Raw genomic sequence first — 26,953 nt, forward strand, 5'->3', positions numbered from 1 at the left:
TTTTCTCCTCACTATAATATAAATTCAAAAGCTTTGTGGAGCATTTCTCTGTGTCCAAATCCCTCCCTGGAAGGAGCCCATTTATCCCCATACAGCAACTTGGGGGGGGGGGGGGGGGGGGGGGGGGGGGTTGAGCACCAACCTGTCCCTTTACTCCATCAGATAATCCTGCTGTTGTTTTCAATGGTCCTCTATGTGGCTGCTGTTCCCTGGCAACAGCATCACTCTCCATCCATAGCCTCTCCCCTCCCTGTCTGTCTCGTTGCCCCAGCCTCTTTCATTATTACTACACCACAACTCTCCTCATCATTAATTATTCAACCCTTTCCTTCATTTCAACTCAACCAATCATAGTAGCTCCTCAATTTTCCTCCGTAGCCGCCAATTCAATTTTTTTTAATGCATTGATCCAATAAGAATAACACCCGAGATGTATTTTTAAGCATCGTTTTCCTCAAACTGTTTCACTCCTGAGAAGCATTTATAATAAAGTCATTTTTAGGCAACAGCTTTTTTAAGAGTGACATTTCTTGTCAGTTTATAATGCACTGACACAGCGCCTGCACCTGCACCACCAATTGAAATATCTTGGGGGAAAATGACTCACTAGCTGGTGCTTTGGTTGAAATTTGATTGAGGCTCAGTCGTCGGTGCAGGAGTGACTCACAGACACATCCAGCCATTCAGAGGGTACCGCAGAAGACCACCCAAACACGGCGAGAGGAGCACCTCGTGCCGCTTCCGCCTGCGTTCAGCATCGCTTGTGGAGCCAGAGATACTCAAAATGCCCCTAGAGGCATGTCTGAGTATTGCAGCGTGAAAAGACGGGATACGTGAAGGTTTAAACGGTGACTACACGAGTGTGGGACTGTTCTCTGTTTGGCCTGTGAATGTACCTGTCCTGCCACCCCACAAAATGGATTAATGGCCAATTAAAAACAAAAAAACAGGACTACTGTCATGGACTGAGGCACCTGTTTAACTCTGATATGTTCTAAAATCATGTATCTCTTCAAAAAGAAATATGTTATATGACAAATCTGTTGTTTGTATTGCATTGTATTGTTATATTTTTTTTAGTGTTTTGTTTGACAATAATGATTCTAACCTTAGCTTTATACAGTGGTTCTCAATTATTTTCTGTCAGGCCCCCCCTAGAGGACAAAAAAATTTTCAGGCCCCCCCCCAAAATTGTACTACCATTGAGAACCTGATAATATTTATTTATTTATCTGTATAAACCACTGTACACTGTACTCTACAATCGCCTGATTATCAAAATAAATTAATAAAATGAGCTGGAGGCCCTTTTTTTTTTTATCGTTCAAGCATGAATAAAGACACTAATACTGAAAGTTGCACCTGCCCCACGCCCCCCCTGACACCCCACCACGTCCCCCCAGGGGGGCTCGCCCCACCATTTGAGAAGCACTGGCTTAATATATCAAGTGCATATATATCCATGTCTTGTTAAAACTGTACATTTAACAGCCTCCATTGAGACGCATCACAATAAACAGATACATCGTAAACACCATGGGCGTCAGCACAGTACCCACATTATTTCTGATTTGCATCCATTTCGTATCCTGAATCCTTTTCTATATGTAGGGTTAGTGTACCAACAGTTATAAAAGCTTATTTTATGCCAAGAGTTAAAAGTCCTTTTGAAAATGACTTGCTGTGCATTAATAGAATGAAAACAAGATAAAAATGTTTATTAAGGTATAACTTAGTGAAAGGCTCAGGGAGCCACCCCAGAAGGGCCAAAGAGCCACCGGTTGCAGACCTCCGGTGTCGTACTTTGAGAGAAGAACCACCAGCGCAGTTTAAGACACGGGTCCTGGCAGTAGGTGGCGCTGTAGGAAGCAGGTTGTTGGGAGTCGTTGGAGGCGGACGGGAGTTACCGCAGTGAGCGGTGGAGGAGGGGGTGAACCATCTTGACTCTCGGGGGCTCTGCCTTCCTTGCTTCTTGCTGCCACTCTACTGTACCGGAGATGCAAAGATGGCTGCAAGCAACTATTTCGGCTTCACACATGGTGCCGGTCCGCAGTACAGGTAACCGAGGCGGTGTGGTGTGGTGTCACCGTGTGCGTGTGGAGGGTCCGGGCCTGTGGGGGTGGGTGGTGGTGGTGGTTGGGGGGGTACATCGGTGAGCGCCTCCGCCGGCTCGACCCAGGGGCCGGGTGCGCGGAGCTAACAGGAGCTAGCCGGGCTCGCAGGCCACCGCTCGCCGACACGCCGCCTGACGTGAGCGGATCCCCGGAGCGGCTCAGCCGCGACCCGAGAGGAGGTCCTGGATGTCTGCTTTCTGTCGGAGGCGTGTCGGGCTGTGAGTCGGCCGAAAAAGGTGTCATTCACGGGGCGTCGGGCAGGCTGCTCGCGGGGCCGGCTGCAGCTGTGACCGGTCAGGTTGTGGCCGGTGTTTGGGATTAACTGGACCCATTCCGGTGTAGCCTGACCTGGAGGAGCCCCGCGCTTTAATACAGCAATGTAAAGAAGGAAAAACATCACATTATGGAAAGTTTGTAGGCGGTGGGGGGGAAAATGCAGTGCAACCACTTGGATTGAATCGTCAAATAAGAAACCATTAAATCAAGTTGACAGCTCATCTATTGATGTGATTCTCAATGTGCGGCTGTTTTACATTTCTGCATGATTTATTGTCCTGGCTATTAGTGGAGCCAGCAGACACGACAGACGGCAGAGGACTGCTGTCTCCGCACCACAGGGATCGTTCCCCCTCTTATCTACACGCACACGTTTGTCTCAGCAGTCTCTGTGCTCCCCCACGTTATCAATCCAAACGATGACCTCTACAAACTGTAACTGGAGCTGCTCTGAGATTATTAATCCACCAGTCCATTGGCCACTATTCATCTGCGATCTAAAACCTCAAACTCTCCTTTTAATGTGATTATTTTCAGGCTTACCTCGCCCCCCCGTGATAATAGCCTGAATATTGCTTGGCTACGAATATTAAACAATGACAGCAATAATAATTTATCAGCCGAAATCAAACATCCTGCGAAAGCAAGGCATGACCTAGAATCATCAATGGATAATGTTCAATAACAAGAGCAATGAAATGGCATTTGAATGAGTAAGATGAACTAAATATTTCAATGTTGTTTCGGCCTAAAAAAAAGTAGTAAAATGACCCATGGAAAGAAAACAAATCAGATGAGATCATGTTGATTAATTATAACATAAAATGAGATAAATAGGTCATTTTATCTTCCTCTATTTTAATGAACAAAACAACTATTTGATTAGGTGATGAACTAACCAACAGCTTTCACAATAATATTAATAATAATAATAAAATCCTACTTCAGCATTAGACATGTCCACGTCTCCAGCTAGTAGAAGTAAGATTGTGATAGCCTTTATTTGCAAAGTCACCATATCTGTACTTGAAAGTCCTCTTATTTTATTTATGTGAATAAAGCCATTGCTTCTAAATAAGATGAGCAGTTCCTGTCATACTTTATTCATCCCGTCTGGTACCGGCAAACATTTTCAAAGTTGCATAAATCATCGTTTGTCTCTGTTCTGGTTATTGGGTTTGAACTTGACGTTGTCTACCTGCTCCGACCCATTGGGTTCCTACCATTTGATTGCCTCACCAGATAGTTGTCAACCGGTCTTATTGGACGATAACCCCGCCGCCTGCCTCTGTCGGGTTCTGTCTTCGAACTCGCACAGGGACCAGCTTGGTGGAAAAAGGGCATCAGTCTGCTCTCTTCTGACAAGTGCTTTTTTTTTTTTTCGGATGTGACAGTCGTCCAAAAGTCGAGTTGTCTTTGCCTTCGTTTCAGACTTCCAGGCTCACAGTAATAAGACCACATGGCTTTTGGTTGCACTGCACCTTCTTACTGTAGCTGTACAAAAACATAGAACACGAAGTAACACTGTGATTAAGAACATTATAGGAATGGATAGAATGTGGTTTGACAAAAGTGAGCCTGTGAATCTACACTTGGGGCAAAGAAAGTCCAGCGTAAGAACAAGTGTCTCTCATATCAGAAATCATAAAATCCAGTTCGGAGAGAAGTTTGAGGTCGAGGTGAAAATAGACACATTTACAAGTCCTTGTTGGCACACACAGGTCCCAGTTTACACACACTTAATTTTAATATGCACATAAAATCTGTGCGTGTGCGGTGTAACCGTGCCCATCATATTGGCGTCAAATGTTTGTTGTCCATTGCCTCAAGTCTGTCCTTCTTGCACACCAAAGGCAGGCATTTGCTTAAACGTGTCGATCTGACTGCAATATGAAGAGAACAAAAATAATCCAACATGAACACACAAACTGCTGATCTGCACAAATAATATTGTGACTGTTGCCTTGCCTAGACTCTGTTTTCTTTCTTTCTTTCTTTCTTTCTGAAAAGTCATTAATCTATTAAAAAAAGCAAACTGTGCGTGGGGGATTCTTTTGGACGATTTTCTTCATCGTCTCCTTCTGTGGCTCGGGCCCCGAATGTGGGTGATTATGAACCGCATTTTGTTGGGTTTTTTTTGAGTCCGTAATCGTGAAATAGTGGCTCGATTTGATTGTGGCAGGATTTCCTTTCGCACTCAATCCTTGATCATGTTCAGCAGTTCGTGGTGGCAACTTATCACAAAGTGTTCTGCCCCATAGCCACCCACACCCGGTGCTTTACCACTTTGCAAACACTTTGTGGATTCTTAGTGTTCACTTGAGATTTGAACTTTACTCTTGGACAAAATCAATGATTGGTGACTTTATATTGTTTCAGAAATTAGAATTATAGATATTTGAAGAGTGATAGCCGTGTAAAGGGAGGTGCCATCTGCAGTTTTAGTGGACAGTGCATTTAATTCAGATTTAAATTGTAACCTCTTTTCACATAACTACGGGGTAAGGTTTATGACATATTCCTCATCAATTTAAAAAATGGAGTCGTTAAAGTTGTGTAACAATTTTTTCCTGTTTGTTGTGTTTGTATGAAGTAAATCAAATTGGTTTACCTTGTAGGACCACTTGAAGGTCTCCCATGAGGATTGTGGAGTTTCAGTGTGTCAATTGATTGGTATATTTTAAAAGTTTTGCCGTCATCAGATAGTTGTGAAAAAAGTATGATGAAAGCTCGGGGTCTGCAGTTTTCTTCTTGGTGGCGGTCACTCTTCCCAGTCTGTGTGTATGTTCCAGCATTAGTGGTGCTCGGAAGAACCTGGGACTAAAAATCCTGTTGAGAAGTTCAGTCGTAAACCTGATCAGGTCCGAGGATTCCACCTTTTCCAGAATGCCTTATCCAAGTCTCCCACTGTTGTATTCCGTCTTCAGTGAGACGTTTGTATTCTTGAGCTCCACAATTGTCAAATAAATCGGTTTCCACGTTGGATGTATGTTGGGCATGTAGTCCCATTGTAGATTGAATTATGCTGAGCGAAGTGGTGACTTGAGACGGGTTTGTCAGGGATGTGACGGTCCTGGACGAGCTCTGAAAGTGAGGCACAGCAGAGGTTTTCCAGATCGGCTGGGAGTTTGATGTTGTTAGTGGTGTTGGGTGAGGAAATGGCTTCTATGGATCAGCTTCCCAGGCACCAAACTGAGTGTTTTGCATTGTAATGGTATTAAAAAACTTGGCTAAACCGGAAGTCTGACTCTGTGGTAATGTCATGTTAATCTTTATGCTTACTTCCACATCCATGTAAATAATTTTGAATTGGAATAAGGGCTCCGAAGCCACTTTGTCACATGCTTTTGCTGAATCACTGAAATAAATTTAGTACAGTACTGCCTGTGCTTGCGTGTTGTGTTTGTACACTGTGACCCTTAATTAGGCATCAGGGTTGGATGCCATTCAAATAACTGAGATGTGATGTTGTAGTTTGTTTTAGTGTTTGGCATTAATGTAATGTAACCCGATTGCAGGATCACTCGTCCGTGCACAAGGGAGCATGAATATTTTGGCAAGAACATGAGTTGCTGTGTTAGTTACTGGTGAATAACTAATGCTGTGAAAGCTTTTATCCTCTGAGACGCAATGGTTTGGCTTTGATAGTTCTTGGTACTCTTTGTCGTTTCTGCCTTTCGCATAAACGTTAGTTACATTTTCTAAACGTGCATGAAGAAATGACCATCCTCCGCATTCACACCGTTTACCCTCCCTCCTTCTCTCCCGCAGTACCCAGCCTCCCCCAGCCTACTCCCACCCCTCCACAGCCAGTTACAGTGTCCAGCAGGCTCCAGCCGTGGCTCATGCAGTGACGGCGTCCTACTCCCCGGCTCCGGTGCAGGCGGCCCGGCCTGTGGCCACGGCCCCTTATCCTGCCTATCAGAGTCATCAAGCACCCCCAGACTACAGCTATAGGCAGCCCGATCCCCCGCAGCCCACCACCACCCCACAGACGTACCAGGTATATTCGGACACGGTCAGTCTCTTTTTGCTTCTATTTAAATTTTTTGCTTCTGTGTCTCATCCCGCATGTCGGAGTTTGTGTCGTTATCGCATTTGAGCCGAATGATTGAGATTTATTTTGGGTTATTATGTGAAGCGGCTAAGATGCACGATAGCAATTTTTCTTTTCTAGCTTTTATCAGGCCTGTTTCCGTTGTCACTGATGTTTCAGAAACGTTAACACTGTTCTGTAGTATATTTTTTGCATGTTTTACTATCTTTCTGAAGACATTTAATTGACTATACCTGGACTGAATACAGGATAACTACAACTATGGGCGCCCCGCTGCTGTGACGACTTATGACAATAAGCAGTACTACCAGACAAGTATCGCCTCGGCTCAGAGGACACACACCGACAATTACTACCAAACAGGTGAGTTCTTCAATTGATCATTTCTGGTTTACATATTCTCCCTAGGCATGCAGAACTTTCAAAAAAGTTTGTGTTATGTTAAATTATGTCTGTTTCGGGTTTTTATTATTGGTAATGAGAGTAAATGAGGATTAGAGATAGGTACCTTTCTCATTTGAACTGATACATTGCAGACACACAGTACCTGGGAATCAACACCGATCAACGGTACCAGTTGTTTAATATAGAAATAAAAAAAAAAATTTCAATTTAACATGTTTAATTGTCAATATATTAACTATAACAAAGAAATATCAAAACAACATCCAACTGTTTGCATTGTAACATCGCAGTTGTTTCACGAATTTCTTCAAGGTAAAACCCCTTAACGACAACGACGCAGTGTTTTTTCTCAATAGTGCATAAATTAAAAGCACTCTTATTCCATTTCCCTTTGGAAACACTGTGACTGTAGATCTGAGGCTGCCAAATTGTGCACCCTTCATGCTTGAGAAAAATCTAGTGCTGAACCAGGAGCTTCGTCAGATTAGAAGTATTCCTGCCTTGTACTTGGCGTCACAAATATTGCAGCGAGTGTGATCTGCATCACATTTTGAAATGAGCCGTCTCTTTACCTTGCTTGCCCCGTTCACTGCTGCAGCTACTGATGTCATTATGCACGCATGCAATGGTGTGTTCAAGTCCAGCTTGTAAAATCACCTACTTTTCCTCTCCTCACAGTCACAAGGATGCGTTTTGGTACCGAAACATGGTACCGTGTGATTTTTATGCGAACCGGTACTCGGAAGTACCGACGTAATTCGGTCGGTATAAAAGTACCAAATGAGGTGCTCGTCCCTAACGATCATAGAGAAGTCTACAATTGCAGCACAAAAAATAAAAATGTTTTAAAATATAATCACATCTCAGTAGGTGGTATTAAAGTCTAGAGAATAAAATAACCATGAAAGGCTTCCAAACGTAATTCCAAATGTGATTGCATATAATTGCATAATATTTTAATAAAGCAGCAACTCTTCCCGTTTTATTTTTTAATTATAAAAAATGTAAAGTCACAAGTTTCACCTTGGGTTACAATTTTGGTCAGTTTTGGGGAACACAGTGTAGAATATGTCATTACTGTGTTAGTTTGACCTTCATCACCCCTCAGTGGCAGCAGCCAGAGAGGGCAGTGCAATGCCACAGTGAATGAATGGGGGGGGGGTTATTAAACGGCATCCATTCCTTTGTTCTTCTTTCACATTATGACAAGGTTTCAGAGTCATTTGTGAGTTACTGCTGAAGTATTTAGTGTTTATTGTGAATTTTTTATTCTTTTTTTTTTCACATTATGTTCACATTATGTTTCACATCTGCTTTAGCAGTTTGTGACGTTAATAAACTCTATATAAGCCTGTCTTATTCTGCATAGTTTTGCAAATAAACAATAACTTGGGGAGTAGTTAAATATTTTCAGCAAACTTTACTCCAATCCAGTAAAAACCACATGATTATTGAACCAGTGTCCGGTAAAAACATGTTGGCATTTCACGATCCCTGTTTGGACCTCTTTATACAAAATACAGAGTGAAATTGCTTGTGGGGGGGGGGGGGGGGGGCTTCCAAGGTATTGGACAAGTTGGTTGTTCTGTATCTTGGAAACTGTTGGCCTTCCTGCAGACATGCTCCTTCACAAAGTTTGTGTGGTGCCAGACAGCATTATGGATGTTAGGTCCAGGTGGCTGGCTTTGCGACAGCCATGCAATGTTTTGCACAACTTGTTCTGCTTGTTTTATTGAAGATAAATCTGTGGCTCGGGTTGTCATTGAAATTAATCCATTTGGACACAAGCGGTTTCCTCTTGTGCCTGATGGCTACATTTCTAGTCATATGATAAATTGATAATTCTTCTCACTGTTTTGTGTAGAAGTGTTATTGCAAAGCCTCTGTGGACCAGGCTATGTAAGAAGATTTCTATGCCATCTTTGTTTCATATCTCTGTCCCTCTCTCTGCTCTGATGCCCCCCCCCCCCCCACCTCTCCACCTCTCAGTTGGAGTGAAGAGTGCTTACAGTCCTGCCCCCTCCACTGTGTACAGCCAGCCTCATCCTCCTCAGCGGCAGGTGACCGCCCTGAAGCCTCTGGCCCCCTCCAGCTCAGTGTCTACAAGTTATAACATTTACCCGGTGTCCACAAGCGTCCAGCAGCCTCCCACTCCCATTTCTTCCTACACCCTCGGCTCCTCTTTCAGCTCCACTGCTTCAGCCACGTCCTACTCAGGTGAGATAAACAAACAATCATCCCATCAATGACGATTATGTGCGCTGTTCATTCAGAAACCCCTCAGAATTTTTTTTCTCTAAATCTTTATTTCAGGATTTATTTTGATCTGGCTTTTAATCGGTTTTGTTTTATTTTAGCCATTTTTTTTTCCAGCAAGGGAAATTCAGACACAGGCAGTTGCATCATGTCCTGCACTATTTTTATGACCTAGTAGGTTTGAAGTTACTTGTGCGTTTCTTAACTTTTTTCAACACAGTTGTCTACCAGTGGCTATTCTGCTTGACGAGATCTCATTCCAGTGCATATTTGTAGGTGACGCCATGTGCTGAATGTGCACATTTGACACGCGTTACCAGGCAGCATGATGATACTCATTTGGTCAGATTTGACTTGATCGTTCCTATCAAGTGTCTGCAATTGTCTCAATGGTATACAATATCCTTGCAGCAGATATAGGCAAAGTGTGGAAAAAATATTCTTAGTCGTTAAAATAGCACAGTATGCATAAAACATGCTGAATTTCATATTTACAGGTAAAGAATTTTTTAATCATTGATTTTATGATTCTGTCCTGATTTCTGTGGAAATCTCTGGACTCTGTTGATAAAAATGCACCAATCGTTGATCAGGTCTGGATCAGCTCTGAAGTCTTCATTCTACGTTCACCTTGATCAACTGGTTTCTCAAAATTAGTGATATACAATTGGACTTGCATTAGGTTCAATATTATATTTTAGAAAGCTCAAATGATTTTATAAAACACACTCCTGATTTCTTTGCATTTCTTTAACTATGTCGGCATATTTATGAAATTTATTCAGTTACCTTGCTGTTTTCCCTCAGATATTCTCGTCTTTACTTGGTTAACAATTTACTTCAAATGTATTTGAATGATGAGATATGAGGATAAGCAATGTTTTCCATCATTATGGATGTAATGTTGCATCCACCCACCACCCATCTGCTGATGTTTATTCACGAGAAAATCTTAGATCTGATCCGATGTAACCCTGATCCACAGGTTTTACTTGTATATGTGATTAATAAAGATGGATGTGATAAATTACCAATTACAAATATATACGCTGAGAGCAGCGAATGATGCTGGAGCCCATGAAGAATTCTGCATATGTTTCTATGCTACAAGTTTAAGCAATGTAAAAAGATGCATCATTATCACGATATTGCATGACGTATAGAAATGATAGATGCCTCTTTTTTTGCAAATATTGTACAATACAAGAAGGTAAACGCTTGAATAAGGAAAAAGAATTGAAATTGATGTCTTTGATAGAATGATTGTCATGTGGGACCAAGTTAATTGCAGCAAATTTATTTTCAAGCGGTCTAATATTTCTGCTCGAATGCTGCTCCCGATGAAATGGAAGTACACCTTATTACTTGTATAACTGCAGACTCTTCATGTTTGACCTATATCCGACTCGCTTTCTTTTATTTGGTTACTCTCTGGCCTCAGTTTTCTCCTCCTGCTCTCTCACCCTCAGGCCTCAGCTACTCCAGTTATGATCCAATTGGATATACCTCTGCATCCACCCCCTCCTATTATCAACCGGCCCAACAGACGCTCTCCCAGCCCCAACCGCCCCCGCAGCAGTCGCAGCAGCAGCAGCAGCAGCAGCAGCCCCAGCCGCCCATCCAAGCACTACCCAAGCAGCTGACAAGCTCATCCTGGAGTAACTCAGGTAGCAACATGGTGACGGCTCCAACTGGGAACAGCTACAAAAAGCCAATGTTTCACCAGAGCAAACTGCAGAAGCCCAAAGGGCCTCCCAAACAGCCCCAGCTTCATTACTGTGACATTTGCAAGATCAGCTGCGCAGGCCCTCAGGTAGGAAATTATAAATAACGACACACTGAAGCAACAAGTATTTTTTTTTTTTATATATAATTTGGGCATCGGGGATACATTGTGTTGTGCATTGCAAAGTAGTGAGATGGGCAAATGTGAACAAGTATATAAACAGTATTGACATCTAATAATAGTGCGCGTACGAGAACACAGTTTAGGAGTAAAGCTGTTTTGATGCATTGTCTTGCTGACCGATTGGATTCATTTCATCAGACATACCGGGAGCACCTCGAAGGTCAGAAGCATAAAAAAAAGGAAGCAGCTCAGAAGTCTGGAGGGCAGACTGGGACCAGCAATGGCCCCAGAGGGGTCCAAACTCAGCTGCGCTGTGAGTTATGTGATGTCTCTTGCACTGGAGTGGATGCATATGCTGCCCATATCCGTGGGGCTAAACACCAGAAGGTTAGCATGGCCGTGATACTCTGCTTCCTCTTCTTACTGTATTTTATGATTTGTTGTTATTTAAGAAACTGCAGGCCACTAGTTTTCATTACTGGTCATGACTGTGGGAAGCTTGTGACGTTCTGTCTGAGCTGCCAAGCCTGCACACAGCCTTCACCCAGGGATTTGCGAAGGGATTGAGTGTCAGTGTCTTTAAACTGTTGTATCTCTGTCTCTGAAAAGGTGGTGAAACTTCACACCAAACTTGGGAAACCTATCCCTTCCACTGAGCCAGTGTTGGTGAATTCTGCACCAGTAGTCACAACCGTAACAGCTGGGAAACCTCCAGTCTCCTCGTCCTCCTCCACCACCACCTCCTCCTCTTGCTCGGCTCCTGTCACAGTCTCAACAAGCTCCACTCCTGCAACGACGCCCAAGCAGGTGGCGACAAGCACTCTGGCTAAAACGACACAGCCGGTGAAGAAGCCAGCTCCTTCCAAAATAACGGTCATTTGTAAGTTTCCTGATATCTGTTTTTTTTTTTTTTTTTCTTTGATCCACGCAAAATCATTCCAATTTTTCAAGTACATCTCTCACACATGAATCATAATGTGCACCAATTCTCTATTCAAATGTTTTGGATAGTTTCATGAAAAGTGAACAGACTGGTGAAACTGGTTTAAACCAAGCTGAACAAAATGCAACCTCAAAATGTAACAGCACATTAGAACAATTGTGGAGAGTTTGCAAACCTGTTAAAACAAGAGGCAAATAATCGCTTTATTTATTAATACACAAGTAGTATAGCAATATTGTACTTAATAGATAGTACTATTTGTGCATGTATCTATTTGTCTTGATATTTAAAGAGTTTCTCTGAAATGTTAAGAATTTATTCCTTCCACCGTACCAACCCACAATGAACGAGATGCACAATGACAAGATAAAGTTTGATATTTAATCACCTGATCCGCGCCACACAAATACATCTGTATAAACTGACTGTAGTCAAGTTAACACTTGAACCTCACTTACACAGCAACCACACCAGATTAAATTTAGACTAAACCAAACTACACCAGTGTAAGCTCACCCAAAATATCCTTTTTAAAGCTGTGACATCTGGTGTGCTTCACAGCCAGCAAACCAGCCAGTGCTCCAGCAGCAGCTGCTGTGGCGCCGGCTGCTGCCAAGGTGGACGAGCCTGTGCAGCCTTCAGTCCAGAAGATGGAGCCACAGAGTGAGGATGAGGATGGTGACAGAGCTGGAGGTCAGGGGGACATCCAGCCAGTTGGACATGACTATGTTGAAGAGGTAATCATTAAACAAACAAGTTCTCATCCACACCAGTGCAACATGTATAACATGCTGCTTTCTGCTGTATTACACATCTGTGTTCATTTGTTGCCAGATATGTTGTATAAATAATTGGAAGCTGTTTCTGAAAAGATAAACGTGCATAGCACAGATGTCTTATAAATCATCAGAAACCATAAAAAGAACCATCAATCATAAGAAAAGAATAGTAGTGATTTCACAAATTTAGAAGGGCTGCCATTTACTGTCGAACTTGGAGGAATCAGCACTCAAGCTGTATGTAATAGTTTCTATTTTTAAGAAAGACATGGTATTCCAGAGCTGCTGAGCACTAGAAGGGCTCTGTGGATTTCCAGTGAAGAAGAAGGTGCCGTCTTGCCAAAAATGAAGGGACAGCAATAATATATTTTTGGTTGGAACTATCTGTTATAATTTTCTGGGCAACCAAATATGACAACATGGAGAGAAGCATTTACAGTGAATGAAAGCACTTTGGAAGTGATGAAGTATTTCTGCCAAAATGAAAAGATCATTGGACATGAGGAGAAGATATGAGTTAAGTTAACTTCTTCTCATTCCTTTTTGGACAGAATGATATTGTTCTGCTGTACTTATTTAGTTTGTTTGGTGAAATATCTTTGGCTGATGAGTATGAATTGTTGATTTTGATATTTGATTTTGCGCATGTTCGAAATAAAGAATTGGAAAATAAGGAGATGAAAAAGGTTGCAGGGAGACCTGTCATTTATCACAGCTATCAGTAATTATGTAATAGATTTGTGACAAGCGTGTCTTTGAGACTTGAATTGTATAAAACAGTTAAGTGTAAGATGAGCCCCGATTGAGCTTGTATTTTCTTAAGGGCGACATCCCACCAATTGCCATGTAAAATAAGCCCCAACCCCCCCCCCCCCCCCCCCCCCCAGGCAGTTTTAACTTGGTGTTTATGATACATTTTTTGAGATTGAGTTTTATAACTGTTCAGAGTAGAGAAACTCCCATAATTGATCTGAAGGTAAAGAAGTAATATTTGGAAACACATGCTTGGTAACAGTCGAGCATTAAATTCACATGTCTGGAGGACAGTTTTGCATATTGCCTTACTACACCACACAAAACTGGAATTATCCTGATCAATAGTTTTAAAGCAACTTTTAGGTAGAATTGGAGGAAGATGTTGAAATGGTAACGATAATTCAGGCTTGTTGATTTTAAATGTGTTCATTCTTCCTATGAGTGAAAGAGGCAGAGTTGAAGGCCAGACATGATTGGAGATATAAAAGAGGAGAAATTGTCAGAGAACAAAGAGGTTAATGTTCTTGGGACATTGATTCCTTGATAACCAAAGCCAGAGGGCCTCAGCTTAAAGGGGATACTGGACTGATTTAATGTAAATGCTGAAGCATTAACAGGATAACATTCACCTTTGGACCCATTAACTTTATAACCTGAAAATGAGTAACATTTTTTTTTAAAAAGGACTAAAGTAATGGTCCAGACAAATTAGGATCTGAGACACATGCTAATAAATTATACACGCAAAGGGATATCTTGAATTCTGTTCCCTAATGTGAAATGCCAGTGAATGTTGAGGAAGACCTCAGATATAACGATGAAGACTCTATGGCCAAATCAAAACGTAAGGGAGATAAAGGGCATCCCTGTTGGGTGCCACAGGACAAAGTAAAATTAAGTCGATTTTAGATTCTACTCCCAAGAAGGAGTCGCTAAGAGGTGAGGATGCAACATGTGGAGCAGATGAAGTATTCATACTTTTCAGTCTGGAAGGCATTATAGACGGCAACAGTCGACTGAAGTGTAAAAGTACAAACTGCTCCAAAAAACACGAGTGAAAATGTGCCTGTCCTATTTTCTCAGCTTGTGGGAGCCCTAAAAGCCACATCTTACTCCATCTAACCTTCAAGTGGAGGCCCCCTCCAGTTTGAATTGTTCACAGTCTGCATTCAACGAAATGTGTTACCTGAGCCCTTGCTTCTTTTGCAGGTCCGTAACGATGACGGCAAAGTGATTCGCTTCCACTGTAAATTGTGCGAGTGCAGCTTCAATGACCCCAATGCTAAAGACATGCACCTGAAGGGAAGAAGACACAGACTGCAGTACAAGGTGAGGAAATGTAGCATCGGTGAGCTGATTTTAACAATAATCTCTCGATCTTGAGAGAATCAGTGTAACTGAGACGTATGTCCTCAGCCGTTTGGGTTTGTTGTATTACGGGACCTTTTGAACACGAGTCTGTCCCCTGCTGCCTTTGCTCATACTGTTCACATAATTCACTCTGAAACCTGAAAACAACAATATTAATGACTGCTTTACAGACGGAAGTGGTAATGAGCAAACAAGCTAAATGATTGCTGGAGTTGACATACTTTCATTACCTGTGCGTGCCTTTACATTTGTTCTATCTTCATTCATCCTCTCTGCAGAAGAAAGTAAATCCGGAGCTTCCTGTGGAGATTAAGCCCAGTAACCGAGCCAGGAAGCTGCAGGAGAGCAAACTTAAGAAGCAGAAGCAGAAAGCGGTGCTGAAGAAGCAGAGAGACGACGAGCAGCGTTGGCACATGGAGATGAGGTGAGACGTAACATTCGAGGAGGGCATACACTTTGGGATTTTTGACCTGTTGCAACAGAAAGATGAGCAATTGTGACAATATCTTACAATAATGTCCTTCGTACATTGTGCAGTGAGAGGGGTCTTGGATTGCTGTTGCTATGGCGACCAAAGATGGCCTGTGATGATCTTCCTGCAGACCATGTGTAAAAATGCATGATGGAATAATAGAACAATAGTGGGAACCCTGCAGCTACTCACAAAATAGTTTTTCAGTTCCAACTGATGTAAAATTAATTCTCCATCAATGAATGCCATTTATTAATATACAGTCACAGTGACAGCGCCACCAGATGGATGGAAAGGAAGTGCTACATCAGTAGGCTGTAACTCCAGCCTGAAACTTTACATGTATGGTCACACTCAGGCCTCATCACATCCATACACTGAGTCGCAGCGCCACCTGCGGGACATGCTTGCGATCGTTGACCAGTAAGAATGCGAGGTCCAGTTCAACGCTGCTGGAAGTTTTCATTTTAGTTCGATGAGACCATACATAACCGGACATACGGTTGATGCAGATTGCGAGATGTTTTGTACATTCGTTTCTTTTCTGCAGTGTACTTTTAGTGGCGCCCATAAACATTCACCTGTTGGAATGCTTTACTTATTTACTGAAATGATTTTTAATGAATAAAGTTAAAAACCTCAGAGTGTCCTACAGGCGATATGAGGAGGACATGTACTGGAGGAGGATGGAGGAGGAGCAGATGTACTGGGGGGAGCAGAGGCGCAGGATGGCCCCTCCACCTCTGATGAGCCGCCCTGGCATGCCGGTGCCTCCTTTACTGGTGAGCGTTGCAAATTCAATCTTTTTGTAATACAGATTGCCCTAGACTTAGCATCTACATCTGATACATTTTCATTTGCTTCACATTGAAGACTTGCGTGCGTCGGCCGGACTCCCCGGATGATCGTCACATTATGGCAAAACACTCCACCATTTACCCCGTGGAGGAGGAGCTCCAGGCTGTTCAGAGGATTGTCTCGCACTCTGAGAGGGCATTAAAGCTGGTGTCGGATACCCTCCTCGATACGGAGGCCCCAGCTGTTGTTGCTACTGAGGAAGGAGACGAAAAAGGGTAAAAAGAAACTGCTGTCAAACACTCTTTAAACTTGGTGCGTCAGTGAAATTAAATGGAATTAGAATGATTTTTATTAGTATATTATCACCCAAAAGGCACATAGCTTATACTCGATCTCGGTTGTGTTATTGTTTATTATAAACATTATCCATTGTTACAATCACTGAATAGTTTGATAAAGATGTATGCAGTCTCTAAGACTTGATATTATGAATGTCCTGTAAGTTGTGAAGGGAAACCAGGTGTCTTTTATAAGAATGGAGAATGGAGGGAGGATGTAAAGGAAAAGGCACCATTGTGCTTCTGTTCCTCATTCAAGCTGTTTGGTTCATCGTTCAGGTTAAGTGAATGAAGTCAAACTCTTCCTGCACTGGTCTTGAGAGACTTGACACCTGCATGTTTTCCTGCTCCAACAAATCTGAATGAAGCAAATGTGGCCTCATGGCAGGATAACCAGTACAGTCAGGCCTGTTAAAGTGGGCATATGTTGAAACCACGAGGACAGTGGTACTCCAGCATCAGACCTATCCACTTATGATCTCCAGGACTCGGTATGGTCCAGTCAGGAGCTGGCTGCAGTCTGCCGCTTGACCTTTTAGATGGCACTAAATCTTATTCACTGGTCATTTGCCCAAAATGTAAAAATAGTCTTCAAAGTTGTAACTTTGGCTTTGTTTATAATCCATGCCAGTGCTCAAACCCCTGCGCGGCTGCTAAAAGGTGTGATGAGGGTGGGTATCCTGGCCAAAGGCCTGCTGCTTCGTGGAGACAGGAATGTGGAGCTCATACTCCTGACTGCAAAGAAACCGACCATCTTCCTCCTGAAAAGCATCGCCACGCAGCTGCCGAAGGAGCTGGCGGTAAGAGAAGTTTACCAGTAACTCTGAGCAGTGTTTCTTTTCAGATGTGTGCAAGAGCGAGCTTTGTATTAAACCGCAATGTTTCTCTCTGTCTGCCGAGGAAACGAAGTAGGGATACAGATAGATGTCTAGGGATGTGTGTCGTAAAGGTGAGAAAAGAATGTAAAAAGAAGGAATTGTGTATATGACTTATGAGACCTTGCACAATCCAGCTCAATTTTTTTCCTGTCAACATTTCTAAGCAAACTATTGAGATCTCACCTAGAACAAGATCATGACAATTACAACTGACCAAGAGGAAGTGATGTCTTTGGGTTTCTGTGTGAAGTATCAGGAGGAGGTTTTCCGTGTTCACAAGTGACCGTACTGTCTTAGTCTGAAGAAGAAAACCCACATGACTATTACATTTGCCTGAGATTTCAATAAGAGTGTGACAATGTCAGGTTGTGATGTTGTAATGATTCTTTTCCCCTTTTGCTCCAGCTGTAATGAGGGTTTCACAGAAGGTCCTTTTCACTGATCTTTAGATATACTGCCTGGTTATGACACCTGAATCCTACAGAGTGAGATGGACTTGTTTATTTTTAGCGCCCTCCTCATTTGTTTTCATAAACAATAAAGCGAAAAAAGGAGTTAAAGACTAATTATTAAGATATATCCTTGCCGTTTTAAATGAGTATTGAAATTTGCTCTGGAAAAATACACAAAGTAAAAATGTTAAAAACAAATAAGTACTGCCCCTCCACCTTTCCTCCTCTGTAGTGAGTAATCCCAAGTGTCCTTTTAACCGGCAGACATTTTCTGAAGATCAGTATGAGGTGCAGGCTCACCCCGAGGAGGCGAACATCATCATATTTTCAAGCAAGGAGCCCAAAATGCAGGTGACCATTTCTCTCACCTCGCCACGGATGAGGGAGGACCCTGCTGCTGAGATGGACAAGCAGGCAGGAGGAAAAGCGGCGGAGAAAGGTTAGAGAAGCCTCAGCTTTCAGTACCAGACGACCAAATGTCAGGAATGTGTGTAATACACTCATATACGGACAGTATATACCCCTTCGCTTCACCCTTCCACCTGCTAAAAGCCTCCGTTTAGACTGAAAATCTGACAAAATGTCAGGTGGGACTTAAACTAATCCCACAGTCGAGACATATTTTCTTTAACCCCTGAAAGTAAGAGTTAAATCACATATTCATTTGTCCCACTCTTTTCATTTCCCCATTTTTTGCAGCTGCACAATTCCCTAATTTCTTTATTTCTTTTTTCACAACTTGGTAAACAAAAGCCGGGCTCTCCGACCTTTCTGTGCCAGATAGGGTGTGTGTTTATTCTATGAACACACGCTCAAATTAAAGCTTTACGTAACCTTCCTGATTATATTATTACTGATCACTGCTCAGATAATGCCCAGGGATGATAATGGTTCACAAGTTGACAAATGAGTTAAAAAAAAAAAAAGAAGAAGAAGTTTTGATCGTAATCTAAGACAACACTTTGCGCCTTCTCGCATTATGCTGATGACACCTTTGGAGGGGATTTTGAGGTGCAGCGACTCCTCCCCTGTCATCCCTGCACCATACTGTGGCATTATCAGTGGTAAGGTGTAGGAGTGTGATTTTTTTGTTTTGGTTTTTTTTGGGGCTGGTCACAGTAGCTGCATTTACAGGGTCACTCTTTAGACAATCCGATTGAATTCTTTCTTTTTGAGAGATCAGCATTTCCCTAACCCGTCACTTAAGCACTGAATAAAAGGGTCAGACTGAGCTGCGGGTTTAAAAAGCAGCAAGAATATTATCCAGTGTAGTCGCTCGGATCAATACCATGATGCTTTGCACTGTGACGTTGGCTGATTGTGACATGCACACATGATCCCACATCCAGCTTCACCTGAAAGCCTGCCAGTATTAAGGATGTGTTAGTTACAGACTGATCAATTTTTATGTTTTTTTTGCTTTTTGCACCAAAAGCAATGTGCAATGTGGTCTACTGCATTGACCGGTAGGGTTTTTCCACTGCCGTTTTTCTCAAAAACCATATGTGAAGCATCATATGACAATGTTACATAAGAAATGTGCACACAAAGCTCCAACAGTGTGAAGCAATGATATGAATAAAAAGATTTAGACGACCTCCTTGGATTCAATTACATAGGACCTATCTGATCAGATGGAAGTGTTTACATGGCACTCTCTTTATTTTGGATTGGCTTGATTACTCCTGGTCCATGTAACGGCAGCTACTGATCGCAGCTGAAGTAATATTGACACAATATGAGAGTGGATCCATTGTTATTACTTTCCTATTTCACCAATGATAATTTCAGAAGATCATTGTGGCAAACACTCCTCCACCTGCTCCAGTTATTCTCGGCATTGTAGTGTGTTTTTTATTTTTTCCCATTTGGAAAACATGGTAGAAATGTTTTCTGTGCCCGTTTGACTTTTGTTTTCAAACTTTTGTTTGGGTTTGTTGATCAGCGCTCATGATTCTGTATCAGCAGACCTAAGCAAGTCAAAGGCTATCTGAAGACCACACTGGTACACATACCACTAAGAGGAAAACTAAACCATCTGTCCATGTTTATCAGGCTTTTCAGAGCGTCTATGCCCTCTTGGTTACTGCCATAAGAGGAATCTACCTGCTTTATGAAAATTGAGCTCTGAGAGGTATGATAACTGTGGGCTTTTGATTCTATGTGGTATGATTGTGTAGGCTTCAAAAGAGCGACTTTGTTTCTGTCATGTATTTCGCCTGTAAGGAAGTTAATCTCCTCTGTTGTTGCGTCATTCTAGTTTGCACGGAAGTGTGGAAAACCCCCGACTGATCTTAAGAATCATTAGGTCATCGTAGTAACCACATCAAGTGTGTTGAGAGATCTGTATTTCTCATTTGTTGGTGGCCAGCTTTTAATAATGTCTCCTTAATCTCCATCTGCAAGTCTTTCTCCAGTCTCAAGCACTGAAATCTTGAACGCACACACAGACAGATGTGAACAGACATAGCCCCGGTGAACAAGAACCAGAAACTCGGATCAGACTTGAACCAGGGATATTTTTTTGTCACTGTGCTAAACACTATTCCACCATGCCTTCATGAACTACATATTCTTTTTTTTCACAGTATTAAAGCTTCTCTGATCATCTTAAGCCAAACTAAACATGAGAAGGTTTGAATATATGCCACAACTACTGTACTGGATCTAGCAAATCTACATGATTTCTTGTCAGATCAAATTAAGAGGTTCAGTCCACATAGTGGGTTTTTTTCTTCTTCTTTTTTTCTGAGTGCTAGCATCTCATTTGTGTCAGTTTTAATGAGAAGTGAATGGTTTTTTTTTTTTGTGGTCTCCAGACAGAATCCAGCTGCTTCTCCAAAAATCTCTGGCTTCATCACCGACATTATGATCAGACAACCACTTATGTTACAATGTGTAGGACTCCTCGTAACGATCAGAGGAAAATGTTGTGTTTCTCATTCTGGAGTTTTATGTCCAATGAAAACGTGTTAGAAACGTCTGACTTCACACTGATCTGGAAACACTTGTGGGAGCACATCATGACATGCTGAGTGTTTTCACTCGTGGGTGGTGTTTGTTTATCATGTGTTGCATAGCACTCAGTCCAAGGATGGGAAACTCTTATCATTGTGAAGCACTCAAGATTTCATCCTCACCACCAGAGGACTAAATTGTGACCAAGTTTGTCCACTAAAAGGATTTAGTATAAATGAGGTGTGCTAATTTAATCAAAGTGACAGATAGTATGTCTCTAAATTTAATGAATATTCCTGCATTTGATAGTTTTACATTAAACTAGACTCATTGCTACATAATGTTATTGTAATTACAACTGATGTTTGTTTTAAATAACATCATCCTACCATTACTTGTGAAACAATTTATTTAAAACACTTAGGGAATTGAATCATGATGCACAGCGTGTGGGCTATATATGGCTCGCGGGGCCATCAATTGTCCCATAGTTGTTTTAACTGTTTTGTCAACCATGTTAAGCTTTTGTCTGAAGTTCTTACTTTCCTCACGGTGCAGTGTTTTCATATAAGAGAAGCATTTCAACTTCTCTGCTGAATTGACCAGAAAAAGCTTTATTTGGACACGGGCTCAGAGACAAGACCCTGTTTCATACTTGCGTTATTGAAGATCAGTGATTAATATATTGAGGTGGAAAACTGGTACGGTATATGTAGTCATTATAAAATGAGGTTTCAATATAAATCAGTGGTTCCCAAACCTTTTCTCCCACCCCCCCCCCCCCCCCCCCCCCCCCCCACCAAATCAAGAGATGAATACAATCATTTTTATATTCAAACTCTGCTATGTTTCGTTTTAACAAAGGTTTGATACAGATTTGATCATTTAAACAGCCAGTCTGGTTTATCATTGGAATTTACATTGTTCATCGTATCATTGAGCTGCAATGGACTCGAGGCCCCACTTTGGGAACCACTGATAAATTTGTTGCATAAAAAGTGAAACCTTTTTCAATGTGCTTTTGCAGCAGCAGGAAAAATCAATCCGTCTATAAATGACTACTCTCCAGTAAATCTGTATTTGTCTCGCTCAGGAAATGTGTGTAACGAGAGGAACTTTCTGTTCTTCCTTATTTGACGCTTGAGTTTTACTTTTTATATCTTTCTCACACCATTTTCCTCACCAACCAAATTGAAACCAATCAAAGTGTTTGAGGACCGATGAGCTGCCCAGCCGAGGCTCACAACTGCTTCCAGTGGCAGTCGTGTATCCGATCAGCGCCTCGCTGTCTGCAGTACTTTCTGTGCATCGCCTTCTTCATGTGTGTTGTGCATGATGGTGACTGGAAGTCACGAGTCAGTGTATGTTATCTCCAGCAGATCTGGCTGAGAAGGATGTTCCTGATCTTCTGAATAAGAAGAATTGTATGGATTACCTCGCTGCTCTTCGTCATGCTAAATGGTTTCAGGTAAATGCATCGTAAAGATTGTTGGCCATTGTGTTTTTTTTCCCCCTCAGAGTCCAAAGCATGTTATAAACAATCCGAAGGGGAAACAATCACACACTTTTAGTTGATTCATATTTACACTTGGAGCACATCGCCATTGTTTTATTTTTAATCAATTGTGGTGTTGCACACAGTCAAAAGGTTGAAAATTGTATCAAGCTGTTGGTTTTTACTTTAATTTAAATGTATTTACATTAAAATTGAAGGCATAAATGAGACAAAACTTTTTATATGGCTTCTACCTTTCTAAATGACCAAAAGGAATTGGAAAATTGGCTGCTCAGCTATCATTTTTTTTTGTCTGTATTTAATTTGTAAGGAACAAATAAGGGTTTAGGGTTCATTTCAAGCATAATATTTGTACTTGGAATCTAGAAAAGTCAATCTACTCTCTGTACCACTTTTGTCTAACAGCGTCGAGAGGCGTTTCAGTCAATCCCCACTGGCTATGGCCAAAAGCAGGCTACGGTTCACCAGTTCATCACTGGTTTGTTCCATATCCACACATGTAAAATCACCATTTAATATAAAATACATGTTTTGGACTGTGGAAAGGACCTTGGACAAACCCACTCATGCCTGCATTAGGAAGAACACGCAATTTCTATGCAGAAATGATCAACCCAGGCGTAGGTGCGAAACACTACATGACCTTTAAGTGTCCATATGAAGTCCACTCAGATGTCGCCTTCAGTGAAATAAGCCATTGTGGTGGTGTACAGGGCCCTCGTGCTATAATTGTGTCAATGTCCAGATATTTAAGGACCTGGATGTTACTTTTAATCGCTACGAGTTAAACAAGTGACATTGTATGTTTGCGTTTAATTAAATCTATATTTTTTTTTACTCATTATTCCAATGCTGGTGACGTCTAACCCTGGGCAGTTTTCATTAAGGGCTTTATTAACTTCTGTTTTGATCTTGTGAGGGGGGGAAAACAACAACTTTATAGCGGGATATTGGCAACAAAAAAGCTGCTCCTAATAGGCAATAGAACCTTGTGTCTTACACTGTGATGGACTAATATACTCTCCAGTGTGTGTCCCGCCATTGCTCACAGTGGGCTGGGATTAGCTCCAGTGCCAAAGAAGATGGATGGATCTTGTATAAAAAGATCAAATGGAATTATTGACAAAAAACAGGACCCTTTGAACTTTGTCACTCTGCTAAAACAGAAGATATTGCTGTTTGCTTATTTCTAAAGGATTATCTATGAAATCTAGAGTGAAAATTCTACACATTGCTATTCCATTTTAGAATTCTACAAAACAAAGAAAATGAATTGTAGTCTGAACTCTTTACCCTCGTGGAAAACTAATTTGTTCAAAAACATTGGTCTCGTGAAAGAAACTTGTTTTCACTGCAACTGTCTCCTAAAATTTTTTTTTTTTTTTTTTTTTTTTTTTTTTAATGCATCAATGCATCTTTCTTCTCTGAAGGCTCGTGCAAATGGACTGCAGTCTTGTGTGATCATCATTCGAGTGCTGAGAGATTTATGTCAGCGGGTTCCCACCTGGGGGAAGCTGCCTTGTTGGGTAAGTACAATCGGTTCCCTGTTTTCAGTACTGCCCCAGCCCGAGTAGAGCTGGGCCATTGGAATGCAAGGAATTACTGCTATTTTACTTTCTGGCACTGCGCAAACTGCTGCAATTCTGACAGCACTAAATGTGCTGAAACCTTTGCGAAAATGTACACACGCGGCAGAAGTGGCCAACCATTTTAAATTTTATAGTCATGACGCATGTGTCTGGCAAAATGGCAAACATTTTGCGTCATGTGTGAAACGCGTCAAACACAACCCTCCCAAGGGGTAAATCCTAGAGCCCTTTAAATTTAGCCAGTATGTACGCCAGGCCTTCCTGGTGAAAACCTATCAAAATCTCACTATAATCTCAAAAGGTGTGGCCATGGCAGTCAAATGACTTATCTGACGATTTGCCATGAAACAGGATGTGATGTGTAACATCTCTGATCGACATCCTCATCCTCATAGTGTCCACTGCTGGTACAGACTTTTAGTCTCGAGTTCTCTGTATCAACACGTCTTTTTTTTTGTCCCTCTAGGCAATGGAGCTTCTGGTGGAGAAGGTGATTAGCAGCGCCACTGGCCCGCTCAGCCCAGGAGAGGCGATGCGCAGAGTGCTGGAGTGCATCTCCACAGGCATCCTGCTGCCAGGTCAGACCGATAAGCAACACGGCAATGAAATAGGCAACACCATTACTTTATGGCAACTGGTCAGACGGTGGTGATAAAACATGTGTGAGAACACCTAAAATTCCATCACTTCTAAATAAATGATTCAAAAAATGATTGTATTATCCATCCTAAAGGTTCACAAAAGAAAATGGCTAATCTAACATATTTATAATAACACGACTGGCACACAGGCTTTAGCGATTTGTTCCAATAGAAATGTATGTATATAGATCTGCCCTATGTCCCGTTTACATTTAGCAATGGTAAAAACAATTGTAAACTCAAAGCAGCTCCAAGTGATTAAATTCGGACTTGAGTTGAAGTCAGTAATAGATTACGGGGACTTATGAAAACAACTGAGAGGAAGAAAAATGATGTTAAGAGTTTAGACTTTAGGTTCAGATCACATGCTTTTTTTTTCTTTTTCTCTCACAAAGCCGGCATGCTCACTCAGTTTGGTTCATATTCTTTGCTCCATCATGCCTTCCAAGGATCTGCATGTGTCACTAAAAAGAGAAAGAGCTCATTCCCTATATTTGTTTTAGTTGCACATTCATTGTTTAACCCTCTTTGGTGCAGATGGGCCAGGCTTAATGGACCCCTGCGAGAAAGAGCCAACAGACGCTTTAGAAAAGATGACGCTTCAAGCGAGGGAGGAGATAACGGCCAGCGCACAGGTACCGCCTCATTCACATACGTTGCATGGAGAGAGGAGGTCACGTCGCTCACAACTCAACTCTGTACATGTTGTCTTTTGCTGTTCTCTCTGCTCCCAGCATGCTCTGCGGCTGCTCGCTTTCCGCCAGATCCACAAGGTTTTGGGTATGGAGTCGTTGCCGGTGTCCAAGGCCAGCGCCCGTAATCGCAAACGCCGACGGGATGTCAGCGAGACGGGCGAGGGCGAGGGGGAGGGCAAAAAAGACAAGAAGGAGGAAGTAGCGAGTGGTTGACTTCTGCCTTCAGAGCCAAACATTTGCTAGTTGATAGACTGGTAGAATGTCACAACTTTTTTTCTTATCCCCAAAACAATATTAACACGCAGCTATACACATATGAATATAACTGATTCTACATGTTACATGTCTACCCTTGAATTGAGAGGAATAACGCACACGCGGAGGAGGTCAGGGACGGATATTTGAGGCTCTCTGCTGCAAGTCCTTCTTCCTTGTTGTGATTTTATGGAGATTGTAGTGCATTTTTCGGTGTGCAGACTGAATAGGCTCAGTTGAAAGATTATCTCATAAGAAATAACTGATGGTGTCATTCAATTTCAGTATAATCGCACACTAACAACTGGCCAACTCGACCTTTTTTTTAATTCAATCACCACTCTGTCACTTGCAGTTGTGTTATTTTCTGAGATTAAAAAGTCTCCGGTACGGTTTAAACATCAGTACCTTAAGCTTTATTGTTATTAGCTTTTCGTCTTGAGGAAAGGTCTGAGCTCCGCTGCGCCTCAGGCCAGTTCAATTTTACCATCCGAATTATGTCGCAAGACTGAACGAGCGATGACGCATGACATAAGCTGCTCAAACGTGTTCGGGAGGTCACAAGGCTCTTGAATCTGTGAGGGAGGTCAGACTGTTGAGGAGCTAAATACTACAGTACTGTGATGTTCGTTGTGCCTACAGAAGACACTCTAGAAATAATGAGCGAGTGTGACTCCGTCTGAAGCTCCCATAAAGTTTTCCTCATTAACACTGAAGGGAGGTTAGAAAGTTGCGAATCTCAACCAAAGGCTCTTTGTCACACCTTCAAAACAAGGTGAAACTAAAACGAAACAAACCTTTAAAATATCATGAAACCTGCAGAAGCCTGTTTGTGCAACAGCCCTTGTGAGCGTTTCTGTTAAGGTCAGAATTGGAGGGTTCCAGTGTGTCTGAAGAGGGAAGACCTATATTGCACAGTAGCATGCTGAGGGAATGAAGCACTTATGAAATGACAATGTATGCAGCCATATTTTTATCATTTAAATAATATACCCAGTTATCTTTTTTCTTCCAGGATAAGGTTAGCAGAAGTGAGAGGCTTTGGCTGGAAAATAAAGACTGAATATCTACTGTAATGATCTGATGGGTCATAGTCCGTTTTAGTTTTTTCTTCCCTGTGTCTGCATCGTGTGAGTTACAAATGACTGAATTATGGGAACACTTCAGATTTTTTTTTTTTTGTCCGATTAGCAGCAATGATGTTGTCTCAGAGATCCAGGACAGGGAAGACAATTGCACAAAACCAGCTTGAAAGATGACGTGAGAGAATTATTGTGCATCTTTTGTTTGATATTCTTTTATCAAGATCATATGAGTATCGCTTTTTATGTTCCTGAAGGATGCTGTCGTCTATTTTATATTGTTTGAACAGGAAGTGTGAACGTTGCTGTCCTATTATTTGAATGTGTTTGTAGTGTTGCCTAAAATTAAGGGGAGATAATAAAACACATTTTAGCCAAATTGTCGTTTTCTTTTTCTCCGAAGGGTACACACTGCAAGAGTGAACACATTAGTCAATCGGGAAAAACACAGATGTATATTTAAAAAAAAAAAA

At 41.8% G+C, this 26,953-nt stretch overlaps 1 protein-coding gene across 3 annotated transcripts; it reads left to right on the forward strand.

Moving 5' to 3' along the window:
- Window positions 1-1,924: 1,924 nt before the first annotated feature.
- On the forward strand, window positions 1,925-26,859 carry zfr2 (zinc finger RNA binding protein 2). 3 transcript variants are annotated; one of them, XM_080506559.1, is made up of 19 exons: window positions 1,925-2,058; window positions 6,162-6,408; window positions 6,696-6,810; window positions 8,842-9,069; window positions 10,578-10,921; window positions 11,156-11,344; window positions 11,567-11,837; window positions 12,462-12,637; window positions 14,645-14,764; window positions 15,085-15,230; window positions 15,934-16,060; window positions 16,152-16,351; window positions 17,046-17,214; window positions 18,009-18,183; window positions 22,079-22,170; window positions 23,649-23,744; window positions 24,274-24,385; window positions 24,986-25,083; window positions 25,183-26,859. In XM_080506559.1, the coding sequence occupies exons 1-19, from the start codon at window positions 2,006-2,008 to the stop codon at window positions 25,354-25,356; spliced, it is 3,132 nt and encodes a 1,043-aa protein (XP_080362685.1). In that variant the 5' UTR covers window positions 1,925-2,005; the 3' UTR covers window positions 25,357-26,859. The 3 variants fall into 3 exon arrangements, with proteins under 3 accessions (XP_080362685.1, XP_080362686.1, XP_080362687.1); XM_080506560.1 differs by having other exon boundaries at window positions 22,082-22,170; XM_080506561.1 differs by having other exon boundaries at window positions 6,162-6,393.
- Window positions 26,860-26,953: the final 94 nt, after the last annotated feature.

The sequence above is a fragment of the Blennius ocellaris genome (genome assembly GCF_963422515.1).
Source record: "Blennius ocellaris genome assembly, chromosome: 12".
In the NCBI taxonomy this organism is placed as follows: Eukaryota; Metazoa; Chordata; class Actinopteri; order Blenniiformes; family Blenniidae; genus Blennius; species Blennius ocellaris.